This window comes from Cupressus sempervirens, chromosome 6, assembly GCF_028749045.1.
Source record: "Cupressus sempervirens isolate cs-2001-9-10 chromosome 6, ASM2874904v1, whole genome shotgun sequence".
Classification (NCBI taxonomy): domain Eukaryota; kingdom Viridiplantae; phylum Streptophyta; class Pinopsida; order Cupressales; family Cupressaceae; genus Cupressus; species Cupressus sempervirens.
Window position 1 is genome coordinate 290,553,881 of NC_143123.1, and position 20,925 is coordinate 290,574,805.

A 20,925-nucleotide genomic window follows, 5' to 3' on the forward strand; every position below is an offset into this window, starting at 1 on the left:
CTGATCGAAGGTTCCTATGTTATATTTTTGGGGTCACTATGCCTGTGCATTGAGGGTTTCAGTTTGAAGATTTTGTTGTGCATTTACAACATCCTTCAATCCTGACAGCAAGTTTTCTGTCCTGTGTGACCTCCACTGTACATTATTCACCATTGTGTGTTCATCGGTGGCTCTTGACATCGAGCGATCTCCAGTTGGTGCATGATTTTTGTGTGCTTGTGTGTCATTTATTGAAAATTATTGTGCATCTGCAGTTCACAATGGTTTTGTGTTCAACAAAAGGGCTTCCTATCCGGCACTTCAAGTGCCACTGCTTTGTTTAAGCAGACCCACGACCTCCATGGTCCTATTTTTTGTAGCCGTGACTTCCATGGTCCCTCTTTTTGTTTTCCTGAGCTAGCATTTTCGAAATCCACACATAGCTTTGCTTGAGTGGTTCTGCAATTCATGTCCATTTTGTTATCTGGCATCAAGAGTTTTCCGATATTTTGCCAGGAAAAAATCATGGGAGCATTTTTCTAATAGTGGTGGGTTTATATAATTTTTCTCCTTAAAATGTTCTCTACAGGTTTTATAGAAAAATATTCCTTAATAAAAATTTGGGGTGGGTTTTACAAATTTTTTCCTTAAATATTTTGGTTAGATTTTATATGTTTTGCTCAAGAAATTATTATGGGTTTTGTATGATTTTTTCAACAAAAATTGTTTTAGACAAGAGATTTACCGTTGTTACTCAAACACGCAAGTTTTGTATGCTGATCCGTGTCTTCAATTTTGTGCCAGCTACTCGCTGATGTTTCAGTGTCTGGATTTTGATCAAATTTTCACCACAAAAATTGTCTGGTATTTTTTGATTTTCTCCTCAAAAATTGTTTCTGGGTTTCCATTTTCATTATTAAATATACAACTACCATTATGCAGAAGTATAGTGTAAGCAGCTGAAAACAATTTCAGGTTTGGGTGATTCAAAAGGTGGATAAGTTGTATCTAAAGTAAAACATAGTGCAGCTCATTAGAAAACAGCACCAAGCATTGCTTATTGATACTAATAAAAATATGGACAAGAAACTAACTATTTTTCAGCCAAAAAAATGGGCCATTAAAATGATATCTTAGCTGTCAAGTTGGAGAAATAGAGGCAGGATGGGCAGTTGTTTAGCTTAAAATCTGCAATTGTGTTTATGCACAGCACATTCCCACCATGATTTCATCAATTTGTAAAGGTAGGCAATGCAAATTCAACTCTAAGGGAGCAAGAAGAAAAGGATTAAATTCATATTTTGGCATTTAAACAGTTTGCACAGAGAAGGATACAAATTAGTTTATAGCAGATGTATTGTCTGTCTGGGCACAGTAATGTGGGAAGAGATAAATGCTTGAGAGAGTAAACTGAGGAGCCATAACATTATGATGCCGCGTCGACCCATCCCTCTCTCCCTATCAGTCGAGGGTCCTCGATCTCCTCTCCCTAGCGGTCGAGACCCCCCTTCCTGCTTCCCCCTTCCCCCCACCCCCACTGTAGAAAGGGTGGATAGGGGCCCTCCCCGACAGCAATATAGGGATAGGGGGCCTCCGCCTCCGCCTCTCATATCTACGAACTTAAGATCTAGCATGCCAGCTATCAAAGGTCATAAGAATATTTATGTCACCAATTTGGAAAAGATAGATTTGAGATGACTATCAAATGGAATCCAAGTTCTCATCCCTAGATCAAATAAATGTTTCTCAGAGTAAACGTGTTCAACAGGATGACCTATCCAGAATTAAAAGGCATGTAAATAGTTTTTGCTTCAAATTGGTTTTGAGTTTTACTCATTCTTTGAGCAAATACACTAAATGAGGCAAATTGTGTGGAGCTGAAAGGTTGTTTGAAATTTTGCTAGTCTGCACTCTGCACATATGGAAACTTTTGGGGTATAAACAAAACTGTGGGAGTGCACTCCATATGGAAACCAATATACATTTTCATGCAGCCTGTGGTGAATATGAGATTTTGGATTCATTAGAGGAATGTAATATGATGCTAATTTACTTTCCACAAATTACTCAACTTTTAAATGAGAAGTAAACAATGAGGAGTGTCAAAGTGGAGCAAATGTAAGGAATGCAGAACCATTGAAAATGATGCTTAATTGGAGGAATAGTCTACATAATTTTCTATTCCCAATACTAAGGGCCCTTTACAGCAACATTTCATCTCTCCCAGTTTATACAATCACTGTTGTATCTATCTGTCATCTGACCGTATTGCACATGGCAGTGAGATTCCAACTGTTTAAATTTTCTTATGGTAAGGCTTTGAATTTTTGGGCACAACGGCTATCAATAATGTCTTATGATATATAATTCTTTACTATACCCCATATTAGTGTTTAAGTTCTTTCAAGAGTAAAATACTCTAGCATTAGCATAAGGGTTTTTTTTAAGTAGTTTTATTTTAAAAGGAACTTTGGTTACATGAAATATCGACCCGTTACAACAGCCCTCACCATTTATTCTAACCCATAGACTTTGTAAAATATGTTCTACTAGCTGTTTCAAAAAAAAATTGGGAAGTTCTTAGGTATACATTTGTTAGATATGTGCTAAGATCTAGTTAGCTGGAAATTTGAAGGGACATAGTTAACTTGAGTTTTGACTTTACTGTTAATGGATGTGGCACTGGCGTTAGCTAACTACTGCTATAAAACATTCTAAACTCAAATAGAGGTATATCATCTGTTTACTGATCACATAGTTGTCCATCAAATCATAAAAAAAAAAATCCGACACCCGTGGACCAGGTCTGATGATCTGCCAGATGAGTTAAATAGGATTTAAAAAATTTCAAAGACTAGTGTGTTCATCATGGTACCAACTACTAATTTGATTGTAGGACCAAGAGAAGAGAACCCAACTCCTCAAGAACACTATAAGTTCAGGATGATGTCACTTGATTCATTCAATGCTTCAGTAACTTTTGAGGCTTTGATGAATCAAGCATTGTATAGGTTTCTTCACAATTTTATCCTTATTCCTTTTCCCAATATACCAGTTTACAACAAATCGACAACTAAATATCTGGGTCTCTGAAAATTTGAGCAATGAAAGGTTTTATGCAAAGGAATCCAACTGTGAATTTCATGAGCAATCCCTAGAAAAATTTAGCCAAATCATTTCTTTGAAAGGTGTATACAGAAATCCTTCAAGAATAAAGGCTGCATTTGATTGGTTTGCACCAAGACTCCTAAGAGAGCTCATTATTTTCCACCGTTAGCAAGATTTGCAGAAGAATGTTCAAAGTATCTCTACAATAGCTCACCCTCTGACTAGTCAGCCAACAAGTTGTTTTTTGTATGGTTGATTGGTAAACTCTCAAATGCAAATGTAGAGTTCCCTAAGATGAACTAAAGTTGCCATTCATACACAAAATTAAATGACGGCACTTTAGGAGTAAATGTTTCTCAAAACAGATAAATGTTGGAAATGGATGAATTTACCATGGAAACTATGAAACTTTATCTGAAAAACACCCAATGGAGAAAAACCACCTAAATAGAAGCAAGTGCTTGAATACATCAATATCCTACAAATGCTCAAAGGAGAACAAGCAGCTTAGTAGATGCAATTTCTTGACTACATCACTGTTATCAATGCTTACAAACACATACATAAAGTTAATGAAACTCAGATCACCTATATACTTACTATCAATCTACAAAGCTCAACATTAAAGAATGGATTCTCCTAATTTGATGTATGAAACATCATTTCTTGCCTCCGATGATGCAAACATTCCCTCCAAACCTACTTATAGATATTGAAGCATCTCTTGTCTGCTAAAAAGAATATCAAATGGAAATGAAAATGAGAGAGTATGACAAAACTAGCCATTGTCCTTGCGCGATACCATTATACTGATCATTCTTAATCTTTTTTTATCCTTACAGATCATAACTCACTTCTTAAAAGGATTTTGGTCCTACAAAAGCTTAATTAGACAATAAGCTAAAGAAATTTCCCCCAGCTTCTCCTTGGAGGAAAACTTTGCTAGTTTCACCTCTGGCTGTGTCCCCACTTTCAAAGACTGTTGAGCTATGCTACTGTTCTCACTTATATTTCATTTTTGCACTATGCTTTCTAAAATATGGCTTTATTATCAATATGCAAGTCCTCTAATTAAGGCAGCACTTATTTTCCTCCATCATCCAACATTGAAGCGCATAAAGATGCAATTTTTCATAATTTACCATTAAATATAACTCCATGAAAGGGCATAGTTCAAGCCCAACATCATTCTCAATAATAGCCTCCAAGATGGCAAATGGCCCATACCTAATAGGTTTGACAGTCTAGATTTTTCCTTGCAGTCTTGGCTTTTCTAGGGACAGCCACACATTATCTCTCCAACACCAATCATGTCTTTTTTTGTACATGCTTTGTGTATTTTCTACCAGTTCTATCAATTTCAAATGGACTTATCTAGTCCTCTCAATAAACATTTGATGCCTTGACCACCTACAAAGCTTTCCCTTTTGTCCTTGTTCAAGTGTAACATCAAGTGGACTTGAGAGCAAACAGCCCAAACATGATTCCATAGGTGACTGGTTCATTTAAAAATGAATTGACCCATAGAAGAATGTTGGGACACTGTCGTTATATCCTCTTATGAGCCACACCGAAATTCTATTTTTCAGCTCCATTAGTGGATGGAAATTCTTCATGTGCTTTTTATCCATCAAATTCTACAAAGTGGACCAAACTCTGCCAATAAATCGTATGTCTATGTCTGAAACAATGGGCTTAGGGAGCCTAAAGTGAACCCATATATTAGCAATAACATCAGTGTTGCTTATTTCCATGTAATAGTCTTCTTGTATGGGGTTAGCATGCACATCTTTCTAAGTCTATCCACTATAACAAACAAATAGTCATTTCCATGCCTCCTACAAAATCCATAGAATATGCTTCCATGTCCTTGTGTGGTAGATAACAACAAATATATTTCTTTTTTTTATTGTCTTAGATTTGCAGTGTTTGCTTGTACAACACAATTTTTATCCTCTAACAAATGTTACTTTGTGCTACATTTTGGTATTCCTTTGCAATTGAGCCTTTGCTTTTCCATGAACTAAATGAACCATGAATGAACCATGAATAGAAGCCTTTGTGCTTTTAGCAAACAATTTTCCTGATTTCTTTGAGATAAAAGCCCCCACACTCTTATTGTTCCTCAGCAATATTGAGCGAGGGTTAATCTGGATACGAGCCCCCATTTATTTGTATTGAGGCATCGATGATATTAGGGGGAAGGTTAGCTCAATGCATTGGCAAAACTTCTCCATCAAGAACATGTACCCTTGGAGTAAAGGATAAGAATGGTATGGCAGCACAGGCAAGGTCCATTCTCAAGACTGTTGGATCATCTAAATAGCTCCCATTTCTAATTATTATCAACAATAGTAGTAGCGTAAGTCTATGAGTCCTCACTTCTAACCTTCTAAGTAGTTGAGTTTGTTTCAATATTGCATACACCAAAATAGAACTAATAATGCCTAAAGACCTTAATTTGTTTTGAAAGTGGTCACAGAGATAGTGACCTCTTCACCATGCATCTCAGTCAGCTCCTCCCCAATTGTTCCAAGCTAGGCTCCTCTCCACTTATCTATACTTCCACCAATCCTCATAACTGTTGGTTTGATAATGACTACAAACCCTTCCACCGCAACCTTCGCACTTCATCTGACCTCCTACGTGTAACTAAAGCATTTCTACCACCTTTTACTCTGTTGTAAAAAGCGCATCTTCATCTGGCACTGTAGTTCTTCCCTCTGCTCCTCGGTCCTTCAGTTCCCTAAGGCTTTTTGATGCACCCTTTTCCCCGCCAACCACACCCCCCCCCCCAAACGCATTAGTTGTCATAGACCTTAGTTCGCTGATCCCCCACACATCCACCCTTTATGAAATTTCTAAGCAGCCCTCTATTGCAGTCACCCTCCCATTAGCATCTTTTTATGACTAGCAGTATGTATAAGGCGATCAGGAGTTTGAGTTTGAGTGGTAGAGGTAGGTACTATTGTTTATTCAAGTGTCTCAATCTCTTGCCTTTCAAGTACATGAATCAGAGATGTCTTGCCCTTTTCCTTCAAGAGATTGTGAGGCTCTGTGACCTCTCTCCAGCAACAGGTTCACATCAAGATCACATTCAATTGATCACATCTTTCTTTCCTGCAATTTCTCCAATGCAGGGAACCAAGCGGCCTCTCGATTCTCCCTATGGGCATCCCCGGGTTGTGTGCCCCTGCATGTCTGCTTTCCAATTGAGGTCCTCTTCCACACCCTCCCCTAGAGAGTCTCAATAGCAACCTAGGGTCTCTTCCAACCCTAAGTCTCATCCTTCTATTCTAGACTTCTTCTCAGGTATTCCCAATTGCAAGAGTGGTTTCTCGGCTTCTCATTTTTTTCCTTGCTTAGTGGTTGTTATCTTTGCTTTGGTTCTTTTCTTGCCCCTAGCCACCGTTTGGTGGGCCTTCTACTAGCTTTTCCTTTGTCACGTTGTTGTAGTCCCTAGGACCCATTGTTGGTCTCTTATTGGACATTAATAAAATTATCTTATCTAAATAGTAACCGAATTCAAGGCCCTACACCCAATGCAAATTCTTCAAGAACAATCTTTTTGTATACCATCACCATAGATAAACCACAATTTCACTTAGGTGAATACCCATTGCTCAAATAGCTCTTCAACTTTTCTTCACTTCATTGATCTCTGAAAGTGATTATAAGTTAATGTTTGGTTCAAGAAATTTAGGTAGAATTTGAATGCCATGTTCCACCTTCATTGCTGGCAGCCCCTTGGATTCATGGAACCTTTCTTGAAAAGATTGACAAGATTTCATCCTGGCCTTTCAATTTGGAGTTTGGTGTTGTAGAAATACTCCATTTTCTTGCTTACATTTCAGCAACAATAAACAAAATTGCTTTGTTTCCTGAATTAATTCCAGCTTGACTGGAACACACCATTGCAACTTTTGTTTTACTTTGGACCTCTTATGATGTATTAAATTCCATCTTTGACCAATCTGTACTTTCAACTTTTCTCATGAAAATTGCATCTCTAACATATAAACAAGGAGTATCAGGCACTATAGCAAAAGAGCGAGAGAGATTTTGTCCACCTCTGCTTCACCCATACATTGTTCATTTACTCTAACAAGACATTTGCACTTCTCTGATACTTGTATTTCTCCACCTCTTTCACCCAATCCAATGGGTATGGCTAAGGATCATATGTATCTAGAACAAACTTCTTAAAGAATTCAACAGAAATTAAATTGCACTGTAAAGATTTTTATACATGCACTAACCCATGATTTCTTTAGTTGTAGATTTAGTAAGAAAAGTTTATTCATGTTATCAAGCTGTTCATTCATATTCATTGTGTTGATAGCTACTCTATTTCTACTTCTTGTAGTGTTACCACAGACATTTTTAAGTCATTTCTCATTTTAGTCTCAGGATGTAATTCCTGATATAATTTTCAACACTTAGCATCTACATGTCCACCACCTTGTTCAACAATAATACTCCTATTTTTACCCTTTGCCTCCTTCTTCTCCTCTTTTGACATAGTAGGCTTCAAAACAAGTTTTATCAAGTCCTTTCGACTTGTAGAAGATTACCCTCTATTTGGATGTGAGGCCCCAAAGATATTTTCTGAACATGTCATCCTCCTCCAAGTCCATGTCATTCAGCATTAATTGACTTGGAAATTCTATGGTATAGTCCTTACACTGTCCACCACCTTGTATAAAATACATTCATTTTATCTGCTGATTAATTTATGCCAAATGAAAGAGATTCCTTCAAATCAATTTCTTGAATTATACCCACTTAGACCTTCTTTTGCAATTAATAATGCAGCTTTTCCAACATGCTAGTACATGATCCAGCATTTTGAGATTTCTACAAATCAAATTCTTGAATTATTCCCTCTTAGACACAACTGGCTTTTCCTTCTTTTGCAAGTAATAATGCAGCTTTTCCAACATGTTAGTACATGATCCAACATTTTGAGACCTGCAAAGAAACCTTTTGTGCCCTATTCACATTATGTGCACTAGGATAAACCTCCATTTGCTTCATCCAAGAATCCAAAAATTCAGCATTACCTTGTCCATAGAAACATTTAATATCCATTTTAGCCTTGTGTTTACTCTTCTATCTTGTTTACTTCATATGGGTCATCCATCAAGAACATATCAGTATCAATCTCATCTTCATCGTCTCCAATGACAAATTTCTCAGCTAGAGCTCTCACCAAATCACCAAAATATACTGCTCTTGTGCCATTTGGCTTCTCATGTGCTCTTGTTGTGGCCTATCTATTTTTACATGTGGCCCTATCCTCCATTATAACCTCTTTATTCTGCTTGAGGGTGTTAATCTCTAGAATGTAAGACAGAAGCTCCTCCTTTGAAGATCTAGTGACTGCCATACAACAAACTCACCGCACAGTTTGCAAAATGATCATAAATATGCTCTGATAACAAAATGATTTTTACACTCACATATTCCAATGTAGAATTTGCTTAAATATGCACTGCTGATATTATATTTGCATAGAAACAAATGACAAGAAAAAATTGTTTGTCTGAAAAGCACAGTTCCATAGAATTTCCTAACAGGAGGATGAGGGGACAAGTTTTGATAATGAGGTGACCAATGGTATAAATTTGAGAATAGTGGAGGCACAGCCAAGGGAGAGCAATGCAAAGGTAGTGGGGCAGCAAGTTGGTGGCACAAATAGATATAAAACTTGAAAAAATAGCATTAATAAAGATGTGTAAGAAATAAGCATGAGGATTACAAAAGAAACTTTGGCATCATACTAAGTAAAGTTTAAACTACTTAACAAGCTAACATTAAAGACATGGCAATGCTTCATTGAGCGTTAGCAATGGTGGGTGAAGGTTTAGGCCCTAGTGAAGTCAATAAGCAATCTCCCTCACTGTAATGTCCCCATTCTTTTAGCAACTAAGTAGAGTCCTTAGCCTTCACGTTCTCCAAAGGCTAAGTGGAGCATAAGAGGAAATTAAATTAATTTCCTATAAAGTCATTAAATAAATTAGAAATTAAGGTGACTTTATATTAAATTAATTCAATTAATTATTGCATTACAAGGGAGAAGCTTCTAGAGTGTGTATTAATTATTGGAAAGGGGGAAGCCTCTAGTAATTTAATTTTCTAGAAGTACAATTAATCATTGTATTGCAAGAGAGGAGTTTCTAGAGAGTGCATTAATTATTGGAAGGGGGAAGCTTCTAGTACTTGCAATTAATTAATATTTGATTTCCTTCTAGAAGGGTGTAGGAAAAGTATAAATAGAGGTGGGAGAGTCATTGTTGAGCATCAGATGATTGTGAATTGCATTTGATAAAAGCTTGGAGGTGTGAGTTAGAGATTTGGTCTTGGCATTAGAGGACGTTCATCCTCTCTTGTAACATTCTAGACATCATTCCCTTGGGGTTTGGCCTTTGGAATACATTACTATGTATTTGATTTTATCATTTTGAGAATTAATATTATTTCAACAGCGGTTCAAACTTCAATTTGCATAAATTCCTTCTTGCTCATGTTATGTGGATTGAAACCTATGCAAAGACATTAAAATCGCTTTCAACAATTGGTTGAGTTCTTGGGCATTTCCAGGGTGCCCATTACACTCACAAGGTGCAAGAACAGCACCACGCACAAATTAAGGCATTCCACACAAACGTTCATAGTGCATGTCATTTTCAAAATTTCATCACTAGCTCCTTGCAACACCATGTCCTTGCTGATTCTGAAATTTAAGAGTTATTTGACTTAAGGCTTGTAAGTTAGTTGTCTATTTATAACATTTTTGTAAGCACTTAGGGTTTGGCTGGCGTGCATGGGCCACTAGGGTTAGAAATTGTGACATGCAAATCATAAACACCCCTTTTTTTATTATTTTTTTACAAAATATTGCCTTTTCTATTCAAAGACATTAAAATCGCTTTCAACAATTGGTTTAGTTCTTGGGCATTTCCAAGGTGCCCATTACACTCACAAGGTGCAAGAACAGCACCAAGCACAAATTAAGGCCTTCCACACAAACATTCATGGTGCATGTCATTTTCAAAATTTCATCACTAGCTCCTTGCAACACCATGTCCTTGCTGATTCTGAAATTTAAGAGTTATTTGACTTAAGGCTTGTAAGTTAGTTGTCTATTTATAACCATTTTGTAAGCACTTGGGGTTGGGCTGGCGTGCATGGGCCACTAGGGTTCGAAATTGTGACATGCAAATCATAAACACGCCTTTTTTTATTATTTTTACAAAATATTGCCTTTTCTATTTAAAGACATCAAAATCGCTTTCAACAATTGGTTTAGTTCTTGGGCATTTCTAGGGTGCCCATTACACTCACAAGGTGCAAGAACAGCACCAAGCACAAATTAAGGCCTTCCACACAAACATTCATGGTGCATGTCATTTTCAAAATTTCATCACTAGCTCCTTGCAACACCATGTCCTTGCTGATTCTGAAATTTAAGAGTTATTTGACTTAAGGCTTGTAAGTTAGTTATCTATTTATAACCATTTTGTAAGCACTTAGGGTTGGGCTGGCGTGCATGGGCCACTAGGGTTAGAAATTGTGACATGCAAATCATAAACACCCCTTTTTTTAATTATTTTTACAAAATATTGCCTTTTCTATTTTACTACCTTGGGGTACACCTAGAAGTCACTGGAAGGGATAAGAGACTCCTTGGAATCCCTAGACATATAGAGGACGTCCCAAAGTGCTCAAACCATCCACAATCAAATAGCTGTCCCAAAAACATCCTGGAGACTTGAGCAGTGGCGGCAAGACAACAAGTGGGCATGCCCTTAAAGTCATTGGATCTCATAGATGTCCCCACCCTAGAAACATGCGTGTGTGTGTCATAAAATCAATGGTTCACGATTGATCTTTGGAGGTTAGGAGTAGATCAAAGGAAGTGCAAAGAGACAGAGATGGGCTTTTAGGCAATCAAAAGGGCAGATGCATGAAGGAAGATTTGGCTAGTAGTGAGAACATGCCTTCTCCACAGAAGCCAACAAGGTCCCATTGGGCCAAAGGCCAGGAAAGACATGACCATTGAAGGAGTCAAAGATTTTTCCAAATAATGGGAAGACTTGGTTGGACAAAAACCCTGGGAAAAGGAAGTTGTGAATTAACTTCCTTTTGGAAGGTTAAGGAGATTGGGCAACATTGAAAGGTATGTAATTACCAAAATAAAAATGGCAACAATCTCTTCTACAGTCTACCTTTCTTGCACGTTGAGAATATTCATGATTGGGTTAGTAATGATGAACTTGTAGCATTTCATTTTCCTTGTGATTCCACTATACTCACCTCAAATGATGAAAATGAAGCTGGTCAAACTGTTGTTGCAGTGATGTCTCCTTGGGCTAATTAAATCATCTTGGCCCTCTCTTCAAGTGTGAATTTAGACAAGGTACAACCTATTGACTGGGGATATGTAAGAGGTATACATTAACCCTTGTAATGGTGCACTTCAAGCCCATCAATATGAATTAACATCTTCCATGTCTCCAGCTTAAAAGAAGTAATATTACAGCAAGAATGAGATCTAATGGTCTCCCTATCCACCATCACCAATCTAAATACAAGCTTAGGCCTTCCAGACAATTGACAAGCGAGAACATTGTTATGACCTTAATGCCAATTACTAAATCTCACACTGCTGTCTCTATTCTATTACAGCTTACAATCACAATTGCTCACTTTGACCAAAAATTCAACCCATACATCTCTTGAATGCATCCTCTCTATGTTATTTTGCATATACAAGCTCAACCAGAAGTTGAAAAGATGTAAGGAATGCGAAATTTACAAAATCGGTGACAACACATGTTGTTTCTCTCATGTGAGACAAAGCTGCCATTTTCAGCAGAGTAGTTATTTCATAATCAACCTGGTAATTGAGAAACTACCCCGTCATTGACCTTTTTGTCCATCTTCCTGAACCCCCTTTGCATATGGGCTCAAATGAGACACCATTTTCATTAAAAAGCATAGCTTTACAAAAGCATTTTAATATCAAAGAATACTCAACTTTAGGTGCCATCAAAGTACATTTTTTGATCTTACATTGTCATGGAATTGTCATGAAACAAACTCACATTTAGACTTGTTTAAAGACCAAGATTTGTAAGGAGTTGAGCTCTGGTGAAAGAAAAAAAAATCTTTCTTAAAGAACAGTAAGACAATATCCAAAGGATAAAGATAGAAATTGGTTTCCGTTGGTTACATTGTTAAGAACATTTAGTTGAATTTGGGGCTTTAAATTTAAAGAAACCCTGCAAAGGCTATCAACAAATATATTATAGAAATTGATTTGGTGGAGAACATTTGTTTCAGATTGTTTTGAACTAAAGCAAAGTTCAGTTGTTTTTCAATTGTTTGCAGGTGAAACAAAGATTGGTTGTAACTTTTTTTTAAACCAGGTTTTCTTGCTTGTAAATATGAAAAGACAGATTGCAAAGGGAATTATTATCAGAAATGAACTTATGGCAAATTTACACTTAAGAAATTGGCTATCCTAAAATTGGGAGTAGCTCTGATCTATATGAATCCGAACAGTCCAAATTTCCAGAAATTATTTGGTTTTGTTGACATGACAAAAAAACCACTGTACGACTGGAGGTGGAAACAAAACTGTCACCTGATGAAAACCAGTAATTTGTCACAACACGGGGATCACAGGACCTGAAATAAACCAACTCTATTTGGCGCTCCCACTCCAAATTGAAGTCTTCCAATGCACGAAAAAAGTTTCAAAAATCTACAAGATGGAGAGTATTGTATGTGTTGATACAAGAAGAATTTGGAGGGAAGAGACTGAATACGGTCAGCAATGAGCTATTGGAGCAACAATTGGCTGTATTCCCAGCATGTGCATATGCTGTTGAAACAATATCAATGGGTAATAAGGCATTTACCACCAGCATCTGGTATTGTATTTCTCACTCGGGGTGAAGGGTTTCCAACACAAAAGTTCTGTGTAATGCGTGGGTTATTGCAAATTTCTAATATCTCTCTGTTTCTAGCATCACATTCTGGCTTATTGACTGTAATTTGTAATTGACCATAATTTGTAATTGACCAAGTAGGACAACATATTGTTTGGTGATTTCATATTTCTATGACGTATTTGACAAAATTACAGATTAAGCTCCCCTGCCAGCTTGGAATGTTTTCATGCTTGGCTGTTCAGAGTTTTATTGCACATCTCTATAAAATAATTATCAAAATCATTTTTCCTTTTGTGTATCAGGAATTTATATTTCAGAATTTTCTGGCATATTACTTTTCCAGAATTATAAAATTTCAGTTCAAATTTACAAAACAGCAAGTTTATGAATTAGCAAAGCTTGTACAAGCATTCATTTGTGTTTCTAAGTCAAAATTATTGACCACTAATTAGGATATATAATGCCGGACTACCAAAGTGAGACTGTTATTTTAATTTAATGTTTAGTGAAAACAGGATGGAGAGCCACCCTCCATAAGAATATATGTTAATGTGTTAATGAAGCGAACTCATTATTTTTATTTTGTATTATTAATACCATGACATTATAGCACTCTATGCAGATGAGGGGACAGGTAATCTAATCAAACACACCGATAAATAAAAAAGAACGGAGTTTATATAGAAGATATTTGAACAAGATAAAAGATTGGTGATTCAGTCTAAACCAGACCAACTAATCCCAAAATGGAAGAGGTTTGGGCAAAACAGGAATTTTAATAAGCAATGTAGCATAGATGCAACTATGAGGGCAAGACAATCCAAACATCATACAAAATACAAAAAATATAATAGTTGGGAATGAGTTATGATCCAAAGAACATATATAGTATGGAAGAAAACAAATTTCAAAAGGAAAATCACCATCAACTTCCTCTGGTGTCTCAAAGGAGATTAAACTGCACAAAAAACCAGCAGAAAAAATAACAGATTCTATGATAGCTACAACTGTGTAGTAGCATTATTAAGAATACCAATTAGTACACACATGCAGAGAAGCACAGTAAGAAGTTATTGGAGTTAAAGATGTGTCCTATCAGATACAACCAATTCAGCTATGCCCGAAATTGTTTGCTGAAGTTGCATACTCCAAGTCTTGAGAGAGAAAAACGTCAATTTATTTGGCTAATTGGCTCAAGAAAGAGATTAGGCTCATGATCAGGGATGTCCTACATTTACACATAAAAACTATCATGTTTGTTTGAACTTTGAAGTGCTGAAAATTGTTTGCTAATTGGGTCAAGTAGATTAGAAGCATGGCCAGGGATGTCCTAAACGTCAAAATTGCCGTGTTTGTTCTAATACAGAATTTGTTTTAGGCTAAATAGGGTGTATTGGGTTCATGGCCATGAATGTTCTGAGGCATCAGTATATTTGAAATGCTGTGTGGTTAAGCAATATATGTTGTACACTCTGGCACAATGTCCTGCACAGAGAACATGCTAATGTATTTACTATTAATGAGGCAAACCAAACATTTTATTGATTCCGATTCTAACTATGGCACTATAGCACCCTGAATTATGCAGATGAAAGCAAGGAGTCTAACCAAAAACACTGTTAGAATTAAAAATAAGCAAACTTAACACAGAAGGAATTTGATTGAGATAAAAGAGTGGTGATCCAGCCTAAACAAGACCAGCTAATCCCAAACTTAAAGGTATTTTGAGTAAAACTGGAAATCGTTCTAGTCAGTGTAGCATGGATGGGACTAATGAGGCAAGTCAATCCACACTTCAATACAATATACAACAACTATAATAGTTGGGAAACCATTATGATCCACTGCATTATACATAGTATGGGAGAAAAACGAAAGTCAAAAGAAAAGTCACCATTTATTTCATGCTAGCAGAAAGAATAACAGATTCTATCATAGCTGTAACTGTGGAGTGGTACTATTAAGAATTATCATTTGTGTACAGATGCTGAAAAGCATACTAAGGAGGTATTGGTGGTAAAATTGGGTTCTATTGAATAAAATCAATTCAGCTATGCACAATATTGCTTGCTGAAGCTGAATCCTCTACGACCTGGTAGAGAAAAATATAAATGTATTTGGCTAATTGGATAAAGAAAGAGATTGAACTCGTGATCAGGGATGTCCTAGACAGCAAAGATTTCATATCTGTTTGAAATGCTATGGTTTTTTTTCGCTAATTAGGTCAATAAAAGATTGTGTGCGTGGCAAGGGATGTCCTAAACATCATATCGGTGATTGTTTAAAATGCTGAATCTTTTCCGCTAATTAGGTCAAGTAAAGGACCTTCGTGACCATTAAGGACCTCGACACTAAAGATATCATGTATATTTAAAATGCTGTGTTGCTAAACATTCTATGCTACATTCTCTACCGCAATGTCCCTTAAATGCTGTTTTGCTAAACATTCTATGCTACATACTCTACCGCAATGTCCTGCATAGAGATCTCTTACATATGTAACGTACCCACACCTTTATTAGATTCAAAACAGGAATTTCAACTACTAAGTGTGGCTACAACGCAAGTGACGCGTATTACAAGTTACAATGACACAACATTAATCTTTTTCAACCCGCATCATAACAAAGACATTTGAAGCATCATGTCCACATAGTAGTTATGGTAATGAATATATGTGACTAATGACCCCAAAATATTATTAACCGATCGGAATAATGAATAATCTCATGGGTGTGTAAGAAAAACGAAACTAGACAGAGGAGTAATTTCCCTCAAATTGACTGCAAAATGTTGGGTTTTGCAAAGGTATTACCTTTTTCTTTTCAATACGTTTGACTGCAACTCTCTCAGCAGTGTGTTTGTGAGTAGCGACATAAGTGTAGCCAAACTGGCCGTGGCCCAGCAATTTCCCAATTGTATATTTGTGATCAAAATCTCTGTCGTAACCAAAATTCGAGCGCTTCCCATGAGCCGCCGCTGCCACAAGGCCACTGCTCTTCTTGGTGGTGGTGATGGTGGTGTGTGACTTACCCTTAACCTTTTCCCTCTCCCTTTCCTTCTCCTTCTCCTTCTCCTTCTCCCTGTGGCTGCTCGACCCACTAACTTTCCTCTTGCTTGAGGATATACAGAGACCCATTACAATAGAAGAAATGAATTATCATATGCGTCTTGCTCGCGCTGATCTTAATCAACTTTCGTGTATATTTTCCCTCACAGGTTGTGATGGCGTTGACGAGGAGAGAGAAAAAAGAATGCACGAGGGAGGTAACGACCTTCCCCTCGTGAAAAGGGTGAAAAGTTCAAAAGGTATGCGCACGTAAGAAAGTGAATTGATACACAGTACATAGGAAATACCCCTCCCCGAGTAATCTAACATATGTAGAAACAGACCAGTGCTAACGGTGGTCATCCCCATCAAGAAGGTTTGGAGATTAAAACACTGTAGGTTGTAGGCTACGCTAAAATCTCAATCTCTCTTAGTCTAAATTTTTGCTTCATTAAAATATTTTTTATTGTTAGCCTCAATTTTTGCTTCATTAAAATATTTTTTTATTGTTAGTCTAAATTTTTGTTTCATTAAAATATATTTTTTTATTAGTCTAAGTTTTTTCTTCATTCAAATCTTTGTTATTCATTTTTCATAATTCTAAATTTTCTATCATTAATATATTTCTTTATTTATTAGTTGTTCTCTTAATTTTAAAATCTTTGTTATTCATTTTTCATAATGCTAAATTTTCTATCATTAATATATTTCTAAATTGTGGATTGTTCTAAATTTTAGTCATTATTATCTTTCTTTCGTTAGTCATCATTCTAAATATCATATCATTAAATCTAACTCTCATTTATGTATCATTCTTCAAAATTTTACATCATTCATTTATTCATTTACGTCATTCATATTCATCCTTATCTAAAATTTTACGTCATTCATTCATCCTTCTTCAAAATTTTAAGTCATTCATATTCATCCTTATCTAAAATTCGATGTCATAAAAAATTATTTTTCATTCTTTAATCATTGTTTTAAATTTTATATCATTCAAATCTAACTTCCATTTACTGATCATTTTTTTCTAAATTTCTCCTGTTAAAATATTGTTTTCAACATACATCATTATTATAAAATTTCACGTCATCAAAATTTACTTGGATAAAACATCTAGGTAGTAGAGGGAAATGATGAAATTTGAGGAACACGGTGTTTCCATTTTCAGTAGTTTGGGCATATTTCTAGTTTTTAGATATTTTTATATTTTTAATCTTTTATATATAAGTAAGTATATATCTATATATTTATTAGTATTTTAATATAATCCTTATCTATTCAAATTTTATTATTTATCTAGCTAGAATCAAGAATGTATTTAATACAAGCATTTATATATTTATTCTAATTTTAGTTATTATCTATTTAATCATAGAATGTAATTTAGAAGACCTCGCATGAACATTGTAGTTATGGACTTATCAATCTTTTCAAAATGTAAAATATAAATTCTAACAACTATTATATTTTATTGTATTGGTTATCATGTAGTTGATAGTCTATTGTTAATGGGTTTTTCATTGTTTTATTTTTAGAGCTATCTTAAGCTAATCAAGTACATGTTTTGATATTCAATGCTATGTGAAAGCATTTCATGCAATTAGCATAAATAAAATTAGCATAAAATATAGTTGAAATCAAATAAAATACATGCAAACTTTATAAGATCAAATGAAATATTGATGTAGATAGATGAAGTTCATCACTGAAGATTCCTAAGATAAGGATGTAATCAAGGTGACTAGAAGATAAAATAAACGCCTTAATAGTAGTTTAAGATTCGATCCTCTAAATGGGATGAGAAGTTTTCTTAAATAAAACTCTTAATAAGAGAACCAATAGTTAGGATTAAGAGGTTTGACGGATGGCTAAGACTAAAGAAGGATTAAGGTTTTGGCTAAAAGTTGTAGAAATATTACAAGTGTTACATGAGATTAAATTTAGGGCTTGAGATAAGATGAGGACAACATGTTTATGTGAATGGTTATGATTGAGAGGTTAAGTTGAGATGGGCAAATATGATATAAAATGAAGTTGACTTTTGGATGATTGTATTGATTCAATCATAGCTTTTTGGAGTTCGCATAGTTTATATTAGTGTGTGGGCTACATTAAAATCTCTCTTATTCTAAATTTTGCTTCATTAAAATATGTTTTGTTTATTGCTATTATTTTAATTATTAGGAGGAAAAAAAATTATTTATTTAAAAAAAACTCATTGTTTTAAGTTTGATGTCATTCAAATCTTTGTCATTTATTTTTCATAATTGTAAATTTTATATCATTAAAATATTTATTTCATTCATGGGTTATTTTCTAAATTTTAAGTCACTTATTCATTAATCATTATTCTAAATTTTAGGTCGTTAAAATCTCTCTCATTCAATGTTATTGTTCTAAAGTTTCATTTCACATCATTCTAAATTTCTTGTCATTAAAATCTATCTTTCATTTATTCATCATTATTCTAAATTATATGTCATTCATTCATTCACTCGTCCTTGTCCAAAATTTTACTTCATTCGTTAGTCATTGTTCTAAATTTTATGTGAATAAAATATTTATTTCAATGCTCATTATTCTAAATTTTGTGTTATTAAAATCTATATTTCATATATTGGTCAATTAGAATATTTTTTCATACATTCATCATTATTATAAATTTTATGTTGTAATACCTCAAAATTGGTCTCCTAAACCAATCCGCTCCTAATCCCTAAATTGATCAACAAAGTCTTGATTCACTAGACATTTCTAGTTCTAATTGTCTTTGCTTGATTCAAATATCAATTGCAGAAAATCATTAATTTACAACAATCACTAAATCTTGATAAATTCTTAATTATCGATATATTGGCTATTAGACCCACATAATTAATTGATTTAATCTAAAGGTCCTAGAACTTTTATTAAATTAATTACCCATTTTGCCAATTCCACATAAAAAGGAATTTAAATGAATTTATTGAATGTATTCTCTTAAATTGTCCATTATTTGAATTCAATTATTCAATAATTGAGAAAATCATTTAAAAATGAGAAAATATTCAATTAATATCTTTAAATATTCTCCAAAATCCTCTCTTGAGTTAAAATGGAAATAAATCATCTCATGAATTTGAGATTAGAAACAAGCCAATTAACTAATTCTCAACTAAGTAGTTAACTCCTAAGAACACTCAAAAGCTTCTTTCTGAATGGAAACTTCTTGTTTTGAAATCAACTATGGATTAATCTCAATTGTTCATTGGATTCAATCTTGATCGTTGATTTATCTAGGTTTAGGCTTTCTACCTCTCATTTAGGGGGATGCAATTTGTGAGTAACAAAACTCTATTGATTTGAGTACTCGCTATTAGTACATTCAAGAGATTTCATTGCTAGTGCTTACTTTCTTTATAGTTTTAACACTCACATTCTAGATTATGATGCACACATTTTAGCTTAAATGTTTTCTTATTTTTTTCTTAGATTAACTTGCATTTCATATAGCCTAACTGCATCTATTTGCATAGAAAATCTTTTTTAAAAATTAGTCTTGCATCTCATACTCTAAAATCCTTCATTCTTAGTTGGTTTGTGGTTACTGAGCTCTTGATTATGAGATTAGTCCTTCAAACCCCATCTAGATAGAAGGCAACAAATAGCCATGACTAGATCTTTAAGGATGAACAATCTGATATTCATTCTCAACTGAATTCTTTGTAGAATGACCATGTTGAAGTGTGTTTCTTACCACATTAGCACATACATTTCTAGTGCCCACTGTGGGGCAAGAAAATCAATTTCTTGACCTCATTTTCATCATTTTTTGTCAAATTACATTTTATTTATGTACACTGCATTTAGTACTTGCTTGGGAAGTTCTTTCCTCACACGGATTCTTTATTTAGTCACATGGCAGTTTGTTAAGGCTTGCTCAATAGAATGCTAACTCGCTTAGGATTTGCATAATCCCATGCACTACCAGATTTTGTATCATGTGACACATCATTTTCTCACCTAGAAGCAATAAAGTCTCGCATGAGATTTGGCATCAGTGCATTATTTTTTTAGAAATACGAGAACTATTGAGATTGTTTGATCCTCTGGTCTTAATATTTATGCTAATCTGAGATTTCCTATTAGTAATCTAGTTTTCCAACATTTTGACATTTTATGCAAGACATATGACAAAGAGACCCTAAAACATATACAAAGTTGCTAATAGATTGCTTGTAGGACATATGCCAAAGAATGCTTGTCAAAGACCAATTCAAATCCACTTAAAACATTGTGTCTTCTACTATGCTTTCTAAACATAGTTTGAATAGGACCTCATTAAAATTTTGTAAGGGTCTTGATAGAAAAATAGGGTATTAGGATCTTTGTTACATGGAAGTGATGACCATGGATGAATATGAGACCTAGATGTTATTAAGAGATAGGTATTTGGGGAAGTAAGGAAAGGTAGTGATTTTTGTAGCAAGTCTTTTAGTTAAGGGAGTATGTCCTTTTCTACTAGTGGAAAAATTAGAAACCTTGAAGTTTCTATATTTTGCTAAAGAATGTGTTGTCTCGATGATGAATATGTCTTACATGTTTGGGTGAAGTGACAAGGCTAGAGGACTATGCTCTTCTCTTTTAGAGAAACAAAAACTCGTAACCTTAGATCTAAACTAGTTAGTTTGAGTCGCCTTTAGCAGGCTTTTCAAAGTGATCCAACCTCTGGGAATGACCCAAGTGGGTACACACCTTTCGTTGGTGATTTCACCCCATTATAATAAAATTAGTTTTTTAAACTTGAACGACTTCAAAACCATGGTAATTTCTCTCTCTTGA

At 34.9% G+C, this 20,925-nt stretch overlaps 1 protein-coding gene across 1 annotated transcript in view; it reads right to left on the bottom strand.

Annotated features, from left to right (window-relative positions):
• Nucleotides 1-16,453, bottom strand: part of LOC149552355 (calcium-dependent protein kinase 28-like) — a 171,586-nt gene extending 155,133 nt beyond the window's left edge. Inside the window, exon 1 of the mRNA XM_089787900.1 lies at nucleotides 15,865-16,453. Coding sequence (XP_089644026.1) covers nucleotides 15,865-16,188 — 324 coding nt within the window. The 5' untranslated portion in view covers nucleotides 16,189-16,453. The remainder of the gene's footprint in view (nucleotides 1-15,864) is intronic.
• Nucleotides 16,454-20,925: the final 4,472 nt, after the last annotated feature.